General features: G+C 39.8%; 1 protein-coding gene across 1 annotated transcript; it reads left to right on the top strand.

Annotated features, from left to right (window-relative positions):
* The first annotated feature begins 310 nt into the window (after positions 1-310).
* On the top strand, positions 311-7,227 carry LOC129180084 (Golgi-associated plant pathogenesis-related protein 1-like). The gene is made up of 5 exons (XM_054774129.1): positions 311-467; positions 548-757; positions 2,987-3,064; positions 3,196-3,345; positions 6,924-7,227. The coding sequence occupies exons 1-5, from the start codon at positions 461-463 to the stop codon at positions 7,004-7,006; spliced, it is 528 nt and encodes a 175-aa protein (XP_054630104.1). The 5' UTR covers positions 311-460; the 3' UTR covers positions 7,007-7,227.
* The last annotated feature ends 4,512 nt before the right edge of the window (positions 7,228-11,739 follow it).

The following is an 11,739-nucleotide window of genomic DNA, read 5'->3' as shown; positions in this document are numbered from 1 at the left end:
ATGACAAGAAAATAACTTTGTTTGTTGTAGAGCTGTGTGGTCTGTGTCTGTTTGCACGGGATTGGAAGGTTTTTGTGAACATAGAACTTGGTCGAAACTGGATGGGCACATTCTTTTTATCCCCTGGCATTTGTATAGTAAAATAAAAATATATAGCATAAAAATATCTTCACCATGGTGTTGGTATATTCTGTACTTGTTGTACAGGTCAGGTGACAACACAGGAAGCTTGCAAGTGATCCCAGTGAGGTAATAAGCAGCCCAGACAGGGTGTTGTCTCCACCTCCACAGCATAGAAATATCACCACAAGACAGCAAAGGAAGGTTTTTCCTCCAGGGCAAGTGATCTTATCACTACATTTTTACTTGGCACTCTGCTGTTTAGCAGTTTTCTTTCAAAAAGAGTAAGGCTAGTAGGTGTTATTTTAGGTATTTTCAGCCTTCCGAACGTCAAGACACAATGGCTGGTGAGTTTTCGTTTTCATGCAGCCTCTGCAGAAAGCATCTCGACACACTTAAAGGTAATTAACTTATACTTGCTCCACAGATGCAAGCTTTCAACAGGAATTCCTGGAGACTCACAACGCCTACCGAGCCAGACACAGTTCGCCGCCGATGACCCTCAGCGGGGAACTGAACACGGCAGCTCAGAAATGGGCGGATCACCTGCTAGCTTTGGGTGCTATGCAGCACAGTAACACCAAGGATGGAGAGAATCTTTACACCATGTGGAGCTCAGTGGCCATTAAACACACAGGTGAATGTTCCATCCACACCACTTTAGAATTCACTTTCATTACCAAATGTTGCTTTTACACACTTGTTGTGGTGGCTTGTATCTTTAATTCATCTTCTCTCATCTTAAACCTTTACAAAATGTTGACACGCTGTGAATGATTTTATTTTTTTGTAGCCATTATGTGCCAATAAGTCCGCTCACATCAGCTCCTTTGGAATATGCAACTGCAGAGGGCGACTTTCATGTGAAGCAGGTGTTCTGTTTGAACAGATGTGAATGTTTAAATTCTTTATTAACACAAATTAGCCTGATTTTGGCTGATTTTTTAAAAATGTATGCTTGACTCAGAAAACGCACCCACCTGTTTTCAGTTCAGTTTTCATGTTCACATTTTAACCAAAAAATTTCCGCAAAACAGCTAATACGCGAAAGGTGAACCGCGATGTACGAGGGAAAACTGTACAGTAGGCTTATCAATTATTTACATTTACCCAAAGAATTGTAACAACAATAAACACATCCTCCTCTTTTATCCAGGCCTACTGAAGATTAAGAAAAATTGCATTTTAGATCTCGCTGTGTAAAACAGGGCGAGCTCCACCCCCGCGGCTCACGCATGCGTGATTCATTTGCACTTTCAACGTGTACAGCTCCACATCATGCTGCCGGCTTGTGACAGCCTTTGGGCGGGACGGACATGTCAACAGCATCCACTGCTCCTCGGTGAGAACACAAAATGCAGAACAATACGTGCTTTCACTTTTAAGTCCCCAAATACCAGAAAACTCCCCAACGCCAGAAAAAGACGCTAGATTTCTCACTAGTCGCTCTTGAAAAAGTGTGTTGTCAAGGCGGGTTGGAATGTCACTTTGTGGTGAAAGGGGGAATTCTGCCCACAACGTAGACTCCGAAGTGTGATGGCAGAGCGAAATGGGAGGCGAGTCAACCCCAATTTGAGCTATTGGCCCAGGCATGGTGGTGGTCTACAGAAGTTTACCTCTCCTGTTATGAAAGTAACCCACTGAGTTCATCAGAAGAAAAGATTCAAGATTCAAGAGTTTTATATGCATTTAGAATTGTTTTATGCATGTCAAACTATAAAAATGTGTTTTCTGTTCACATTTGTGGCTCTCTGGAACGGATTATATAGTTTCCTCTCTCCATCACGGTTCACCTTTCGCAGAATCACTGTTTCGCTGGGGTTTTTTGTGCAAATTTAGTGCTTTTTTTTTTTTTACAGCATGAACGCACATTGTGTGCGGCGTCCTTACTGGCTAAGGGAGAACCTGCCCATTGTCTTCTGCGTCCTGATTGACTGTAGACCATTGTCAATCAATCTCCTTGGTACCAAACTGCCGTGTTTCCTGTTGTCTATCACTAGCAAACAGCTTGCAGAGAACTCTGAACTCTGGATGTTTGCATGTTTTCTCCCCGACAAAACCCACAATGTCCACGGAACGCTCTGCACCCAAAAGGCAGAGGAAGATGCTAACCATTGTACAAAACGTTGGACTTGTGGACATGCTGAAGGAAGGTAGATGTTAGGCAGCTGTAGGGCACCATTACAAAATACTGTAAATGAATCTTTGGTTGGAAGAGGCACGCTCAGAAGAATGAAATACGTGTGAGTCATGTCATAATTCATTGTGTCCAACCTCCTAGGTTGAGCATTAAAATTCAAACGAAGGTTTGAACTTTGAAGAAATGTGAGAAAATGTCAATGCCTGACTGAGAAAAGTGTATAAAGTGTATGGTGAGGGATTTTACAGCCTTAAAACATATGTAATAATGATAATATGGAATAATTATATGGATTTCACTTATTGTGGACTATTTTGGGAACCTATTGCCGCGCTAAACCAGGGAACTGTAATTGGATTTACATTATTTCTTATGAGAAAAATGTATTTGGTTAAGAGTACGTTAGAGTCTGACCTTCTGGAACGGACTAATAACGCTAACCCAAGGTTGCGCTGTACTTCCACGTTTGGCAACCGGTTCCAACCATTGCAACTTCAAAAATATTCAGCTCATTCAAAACATCCTATTTTCGTCATTCCAAAAGTTGCCGGTTTTGCCGACATTCCCATTGAAATGAATGACATTTTCCATGAAGCATTTTTTTATTCACATGCCATTTTTACACAAATGGCCTTGTCTTTTTACTGCATGTTGTAGGATGCCATCTATTCTTGCTTTATTGTTAGCATCGTTTCATACAAAACTGTCACAGTGTGTCTTCTCCAGGAAAAGAAGCTGTAGATCACTGGTATGGTGAAATCAAGGAATATAACTGGAACAAACCAGGATTTGATTACAGCACAGGTAAAACTTCCTATCAAACCAACCAATTCAAGCAGCTAACCTAATGAACTGTCTAATCACTGTACTGTTCTTTTCCTAAAACGCAGCATCACACCCATATTGTTCTTGCATGTCTCCTTTTGTCTTTTCAGGTCATTTCACTCAGGTGGTGTGGAAAGGAAGCACCCAACTGGGAGTTGGTATGGCCACCGATGGCAACAAGGTTATTGTGGTTGGCCAGTACCGCCCATCTGGCAACATCAGCGTGCCGCAATACTACGTGGAAAATGTCCTCCCACAAAGTATGTTACTCACTCATTACTTTCTATTTGACATATTTTATTCCAGGATTCTAGCAGACGTGTATAAAGTACCTACACAGAAGCCATACTTGAGTAACAGTAAAAGAGTAAGTTTCTTGTCAGAAAGTGACTGCCAAGTGAAAGTAGCTGCTGTTAAGTTGTGTTGTATGACATGCTCTCATATTGGAATGTATCGTGCTCTGGGAATTGGCACACGTGGCGTCAAGTAATGAGGAAGCCTCGATGCAAGAATGTGATGTGACACTGGTATTGATGCTGATATTGGACGTTGACTTAACGCCTTAAGATTTTGGGGGGATAAAACAAGAGTGACCAAACATCCTGTTTTTCAATGACATTTTTGTGTCCTGATGTCGGGGCCGGAAGAGGGATGTTTGGGCTTCTTGTCTTAGGCTACTGCCCCGCGACACAACCGCGGAGCAGAAGAAAATGGATGGATGAAAATGTCCTAGTTTTTGCAGTTTTCCATTGGGCCATTCAAACCCATTGGTATTAGGGCACTCTGCTGCATGAGACATGATCCCTGAGAGGCTTTCTGAATGAGTGTTACCAAAAAAACGCAAAAAGCCAAAGAAAAAACAAAACATGTGTACAGTAATAATAATTCTAATAATAATTAACAATTTTTTGCGGTTTATTAATTTCTTACATTACCAGGCTGTTTTAGCAAGTTTAATGTGTCACAACTAGTTGACTCATGCTAAATCAACAAAAGAACTTAGCCAATTACATTTACAAAAAGTCATGTAGTTTTATTTTTATTGAATAACTGAATGTAGAAACAGAAGGCACTTCCAATCCAATATATTCGACATATTCCAGGATGAGTAATTTGCATGTCATCAACATAAATTAATACAGTTTACATAAATACATACAATACAGTGACATCAATAAATACAATCTAAAAATAATTCATCAAACAGGGCTTGTCTAAATTTAATCCGCTGCTGCGATATGTCAACGTCGTCGCCATCTTGGATGTGTCAAGGCTGCGCTGTAAACGAATACAAGTAAATGTACTTACTGTCATAAAGAACCTTTCTACAAAGAAGTTTAAGTTTATTCCTGTCGCAGCAGTGGACAAACCCACTCGATGCGACGTCTAACCATGTATATATATGTCTATGGTTTGCGGCATGTCAATCCGGACATGCTGCAAAGCCTAGCCCTAACTTCCTGTTTACAGTGGCACCTTACACAAGCAACCAATCATAAACCTTCTTCTTCGACTTTTTTGGATTGATTGGCGCGCGGCATCACAGTACTTCCCGCAGCCATTGGCTACCGAAACTACTATTTCTAACTACTATTTATTGAAAATACGAATTGAAAATCCAATAAAGTAAGTCGGACCTAACAGGAACGTTAAAGTACAAACATGTTAAAAATTACTTCAGTAGAGTAATGAAGTGTGTGCATAGTTATACATTTTATACATATATAATTATAAAAAAACTACTTCAGTAGAGTAATGAAGTGTGCATAGTTATACATTTTATACACATATAATTATAAAAAAAACATGTAAATGTTTTAATACATTTAATATAGTTTACAATAGTTTCTTTAGTCAGTTTCAAGATGTTAGTATTTAGCAAATATATATTTTATAAATATATTTTTAATTTATTTTTTAATTTTAAAAATAATTTAAATGTCTTTTTTAAATATATATTTTTAATACAGTTTTATTTTGTTAAAGTGTACGGTAGTTTTTATCAGTGGCAAATGCACATGAAATGAAAATGAAAAGATAATTCAAATAGTCAGGTAATATTGATAAATTTCAGTCACTCACATAAAATATTAACAATTAAATAAAAATGCTTACAACAAGTAAAAAAAAGTACACAGCGCAATACATTTAAATGTTAATATAAAAACATTATAAAACATTTAACAGCTCAGCCAAAACTCAGCCAAATTGCCACTGTACAAAAACTCGGGGAAAAGTTTGTCTACTATATTGGGTAATACAAGAGTAAAGGTGACTATAGGGGTGTTATTTCATGTCTAGAGGGCTCTTAATGTAATGTTTTCTGCTACAATCCCAAAGTCATTGCTCAATGCTTTGCAGACATGTTGAGACAACTACACGCCCCAGGCTTCTGACTCTGTTTGTCTGTGTCTTAAGTATTTTCTCAAATATTTACGCGGCATGATCGCATTCCCCTCACTGCTTTCAAAACAAGGGCCAAATATTGCATACATATTGATGGCACCTGACCAAAAATATTCAGAAAAATGCTTGAAATATCCCTTTCATGTGTTTGTCTCAGTCAGGAAAGTAACACTTTAACATCTAAGCTGCCAAACAGAGACTATAGAGCAGGGGTCACCAACACAGTGCCCGCGGGCACCAGGTAGCCCCCCACGACCACATGAGGCAGGCCTGCTTTTCATTCAGGGTTTCAGTTAATAATGTGAGAACACTAGAAAGAAAAGTATTCTGAAACATAAAACGTGAGTTGTGGATACCAGCATTTTCTGAATGTTTTAGTAAAACAAGCATATTTGATCTGTTTGGGTTGAAATAAGGTATGAAAATCATTTCTACAAAAATGAGTAGCTCGTGGCCATTTTCATTTTCTAAAAGTAGCTCTCACAAGAAAAAACGTTGGTGACCCCTGCTATAGAGGTACAATCATCAGAATTGTAATGGTTTGAATTGGTTGAGAAATGTGAAAGTAATCATTTATTAGTTCACTTTTTACGCTTTAATATGTCCCCAAGCGGCAGTGCGCCAAAGAGAAGGAAAGTCCTCACCGTGGAAGTAAAAATGAACGTTATAAAAAGCTCAGAGAGAGGAGACACGTCCATCAGTATTGGCCAATTTTTTGGTCCCAACCGCTCGACTGTCGCAACTATTGTTAAGGATAAAGATGACTGAATGCTAACGGGGTCATGGATTCTGTGCGCTGTTACAACGAGATCTGGTAGAAGTGACGGTTATCCTTTTAGACTAGCCTGTGGTAGTAGAAGTGGCAGTTTTCCTTCCAGACTAGCCCGTGACAATATAAACAGCGATAAATGAGGGCTCAAAGTACAGGCATAAAAATACAACTTAAATACAGTAATGACATTTACAGTACATATACTGTAGAGCAGGGGTCACCAACGGTTTTCCTTGTGGGAGCTACTTTTACAAAAGGAAAATGGCCAAGAGCTACTCATTTTTGTAACATTTATTTTCAGAGCTTATTTTAAACCCAAACAAAGCAAATATGCTTGTTTTACCAGAACATTAACAAAATGCTGGTGTCCACAACTCACATTTTGTATTTCAGAATGCATTTCTTTCTACTGTTCTTTCATTATTAACTGAAAACCTGAATGAAAAGCAGGCTTGCGGGCACCTCATGTGGTCGTGGGGGGCTAACTGGTGCCCGCGGGCACCACGTGAGTGACCCCTGCTGTACAGTATATCATTCATTTCAAGTCATGAAGTGAGGGTTGAACTTCTGCCCTAGGTTTTTCAGTCAGTTGGGATTTTTTTAAATATACAGAGACACCAAATGACCAATTTGATATGATAAAGGCATTGCATTTTACAGCTGAGAGAGGAGCAAGTGGAGCTACAAACACCCCCAGCAACGAGACAGGAGGTAACCCAAGACAGACGTGCCCACTGCAGTAGAAAACCTTGGCCATCCTTGCAGTACATTAACTTCTTGTACACCTGTGAGCATGTTTTATGTAAAAAAAAAAAAACGATTTTACTGACAGGGAGGTTATCATATTTATTTTGACTTATCTATGATCGAGCTTTTAATTCTGTATGTCTGCCACTAAGCTGAGCATTTATGTGACAATTGCAATTTGTTATCTTGCAAATTGACAGCAATATATGTTCAAGATAAATTCTTGTATTACTAAAAAATAAAATTACAAGCGGGAGAAAAGTGACTTATTAAAAAAGCTTTTTATTGTATGCATACATTTATTGAAAAAAAATATTGACATTTCAGGTTTGTTTCATTCTTGGTGGTGTAAATATGTAAGCGTACTACTATATAGTGACTGCACGACTCCAGAAGACAAACTTTGCACGCAGTTACAACAAATGGTCGCTTGGAGGCGGTATTGCCTCATTAGCTTACCACTGACGGAGCACAAGAAGAAACCCCGGCTCATCTATTGGCCAGGGTCGGAACTGGAAATCCATGCCTTTACGCCGACTTCTCCAGGACAAAAAATGGAGCAACACCAAAATATAAAAATATTAACAATAAAAGTCTGTAAACAATAACATAGTTTACCATAGCAAATGCATTCAATTAAATTAGCCTATAGAAACAAAAAAGTACATGACTGTAATTTTCGCTGTCAAAATGTTTTATAAAAAGCCAGCATCAGAACCGGAAATCCATTCTTTTCCACCGACTTTTTCACGACAAAAAACAAAAACATGAGCAACACCAAAATAGATACTGTTAACAAATAATAAAACATCTTAATAAAATAGTATTTTACCATAATGAATACATTCAATTAATTTGCAACAAAAAGTAGATTTTGGCTGTTTTCAAAAAAGGAGTGGAAGCGGAAATCCATTCTCTTCCGCCGGCTTCTTCACTACAAAAAATGGAACACCACCAAAATTAAAGACTATTAACAATAAAACTGTAAACAGTTAAGAATATTTGACTAATACATTCAGTAAAATTAGCATAGAGCAAAAAAAGGTACATTACTTTCATTTTTTCCTGTCCACATGTTTTATAAAAGCAAATAATTGTACTTATAAAACATACTTTGTGTGAAATTGAAAATGAAATGTCTTCCGTGATTCAATGATTTTGGTTGATATTTTAGCTTATGTTCCTGCTGTTTGGTGGATGTAGCATGTGTATATGGATACAAGCGTTGCGTCAGTTACGACAGCAACACAGATGCAACCACGCAGCCTCCTGTACTTGGTGGGGGCTGGCGCTTTTAAATGGATAAAAAGTAGATGGTGAATTTGACCCTCTCCCAGTTTCATTAAGCAGTAGCACTTAGTGTAACATGATATCTTGTACTTCCTGCCTGAGGGGGTTCATTGGACTTCCTTTGCATGGGGCCGACCATCTTTACACTTTCAGAGGCACTTCTTAACCCAGCAGGTCAGGTGTACCCCGGGTGGTGTAATGTAATATAATGCTATTTATTTCAAATGTATTGTGTGTAAAACAAAGACAAGCACACTGTAACCGCGGGTCTTATTTAAGACGACCACTACCGTTGCAGAAGCGTAACATTAAGTTAGAACTATTACCAACTAACAACAAATTTCACAATAAAAGCGTCTCGCCTTTCACCGTGTCTGACTGCACTGAACAAAAAATGTCCAAAAAGTATCTTCCAACAACATTAAACATTAACATTAAAAGCACAAAATGAATAAAGACTGACAATTGATATGAGCCAGGGACTGTATTCACAAAGCTTCTCAGAAAGCTCTTCACTTCCGGAGAGCAACTCTGAGCAAGGAGGAGACAGAAAAAGCTAGGTATGACGCAGTCTTCTCTGATTGGTTGTTACAAAAAGGGGGAAAGACCAAAAAAGAAAGAAAAAATGCGCTCCGCGCTCCTCGTAACGAATAGAGAGCAAAATCAACCGATCACTTGTAACTTGGACTGTATTAAGACATGTATAATGATGAAACTCAGCAAAATGAAAATGATATGACTCAGCTTCAAAATGTTTGAACGTAGCCTACCTCAATCACATGCCCGTGATATGGATATGCTTGTTACGTTTACTGTCCATGCTGGTAATTCAACGGCTTAATACAGTATATTTGCTATTAATGGTGGATGCAGACTCAGCTGTCAGCCATTCCTGTGATTGCTAACGATATGAGCCTGTGAAAGCACCTTAATGGGATTGTGACAGACCCAAGTCTTCACTGCTGCATTGTTGCATTTTTGTTGTGATGACTTTCATCTCAGGCGTTAAATAACCAGCAAGCTCAACCCTGATGAGCTCCACCACAAACCCTGTCCCTGCACGGCTGAGCCGGTAACGTGTTATTAAATTTAGCATACCGAGAATATCTCTTTCGCTCTGTCTTCCCGCCATCGTGTCTATTCCACTTAAATCTCCTCTTAAATGCGACTCACCGCTGGCAGAGCTACGGGGTGGCCTTGGTCCCTCTCCAGCCACCCCCACGGGTGGGGGACAATTTTGACAAACGCGGGTCTGTGGTTCAGCCCACTGGTTCAGCCTAACTGCTGTTTCCACTTGGACGCATTTCACTGCAGCGCACAACTTTGTGTGGAGGAGCTGTCAATAGAACCGCATCTTGCATGAACTGCAAGCGGTAGGTTAAGTTTCCCATGATTACTTTTGTTGGTTTTCTCACTATGTTGACTTTGACTTCAATCCTGAAGCGTGATTCAGCACATCTGTTAATAATGGAAGCTGTCTGTAGCAGCCTGAGTGGGCATGTCAAGTCTAGAGTTAAACAGGAGTGCCATCGGCATCCACTTTTGTATTATGCCCTGCTGGTGGGGAGCAGACTCCGGAAACTATGCATCGAAAACATGTCCTCGGCACACTGCTCAGCTATTAATTGCTCTAATAAACGGTCCAAAAGCAGCGGGGCCACCCCACTGGCCATCTAGACAATTCATCTAGACAATTCAGGTATCAACTCATGGGAGTAATGGTCTCACCTTGGCCACCCCAATGGCCACCCCACTCCTAACATTTTGCCGCCTTAGGAGCTCTCTTAAGGCCTAAGACGCTTTGTGAATAACTTTTATATTAGCAAGTAAAAATTCTAAGAAAACTTAGAATCTGAGGAATTCTTAAGATTTTTCCAAGAGTGAAAACAGGCCCTGGAGTGTGTTTTCCAAAAAGATGACGATCACATCCTTGTTTGCTATGTGGGTGCTATGTGGCCAGCATCAATTAACTTGACACCGAATAAATACTCCCTGCTAATAGGTTGCCCTACGAAATCTTTAAAGACCCTTCAGTTAGTCCAAAATACTTCCGCACGAGTCTTAACCGAAACCAGAAGAAGAGATCATTTTTCACCCGTATTAGCCTCACTGTATTGGTTACCTGTAAAATTTAGAAAGTACATCTTAAAGAGCTCCTAGAACCCTATCAACCCAGTACAACACTGCGCTCCCAGAGTTTACACTTACTTGCTACTCCTAGAATTTTTAGAAGTGAAATGGCAGTTGCTGCATTTAGTTATCAAGCTCCTCTGTTATGGAACCATATCCCCTACTCAATCCAAGGGGCAGACACCCTCCCGCTATTTAAAAGTTAAAGCAAAACCACATTTTTGTTATATAGTTAGAACTGACCCCAATACGCTGATATGTATCAGAGACTCTCCTGTTTTTTGGCTTGGTCTACCATCTGCCGCTCTACTCTTTTTTATCTCAACCCAACCAGTCGAGACAGACCCAGAGCCTGGGTTCTGTTCAAGTTTCTTCCCCAGAGGAAGTTTTTCCTTGCCCCCGTCGCCACACAAGTGCTCGCTCATGTGGGGTTTCGGTTGGTTGTGAAACAAACTCAATTGCACTGACTTGAACACGAGCACTGAACACACTCATAATAATGTCATCAGAGCTCGCCTTCATGCGTTCAGCATTTGGGAACAACGATGAATGGGAAAAATATACGTCTATTTGCAGCAACATCGGACAAAGTGACACGTAACATTCACTTGGTCTCGGAGCACACAACGATGGTGTGTTTAAGGACCGCCGAACAAAAACAATGAAACAAAACGACAGAAACATTAACAACGATGGACTTTTTCACAGTATATAATTTTTACAATAAAAAGCAGACCTTATTTCAATAATTGGTACACATTTACATACAATTCAATGTGGTTATTCACAAAACTGTTTTTTTGAAATCATGTATTTTTTATCATTGCTTCTCAATGTTTTCTATGGCCCGGTTCGGCCCCGCCCGCGGACCAGTACCTGGCCGCTGACTGGTGGTTGGGGACCTCTGCTGTACAGGACACATTTGAACACATTTAAAGTGTCAACCACAGCTTCTTATGGGTAAACCTGTATTGTATGAATTGTATCAATTCAAAAGTTGAACTTCTGGTCTGAACTATTTTGCTCAATGACAACCTCTAACTGCTAACACTGTATATGGCTGTGAATCTTCTCATCGAAGGCTATTCATCCTGCTTCTTTCCCATGTGAACTATTGTGTTTTGAGCCTATTTGACAATGGAATAGGTGTGGGTATAACCCGGTTTCAAGACAAAGTATGTCCTGACATGCTGACACATTTGGACGGGATCTTATGTTTGCAGCAAAATGACTGAAGGCAGCTGAAATATGGCCGGGGTAATGCGATACGAGTGAATCAGTGTTTCCTCTTTGCTGGCCTACTGTATAT

The sequence above is a fragment of the Dunckerocampus dactyliophorus genome, chromosome 4, assembly GCF_027744805.1.
Source record: "Dunckerocampus dactyliophorus isolate RoL2022-P2 chromosome 4, RoL_Ddac_1.1, whole genome shotgun sequence".
Taxonomy (NCBI): Eukaryota; Metazoa; Chordata; class Actinopteri; order Syngnathiformes; family Syngnathidae; genus Dunckerocampus; species Dunckerocampus dactyliophorus.
This window is presented reverse-complemented; position numbering and strand designations above follow the sequence as displayed.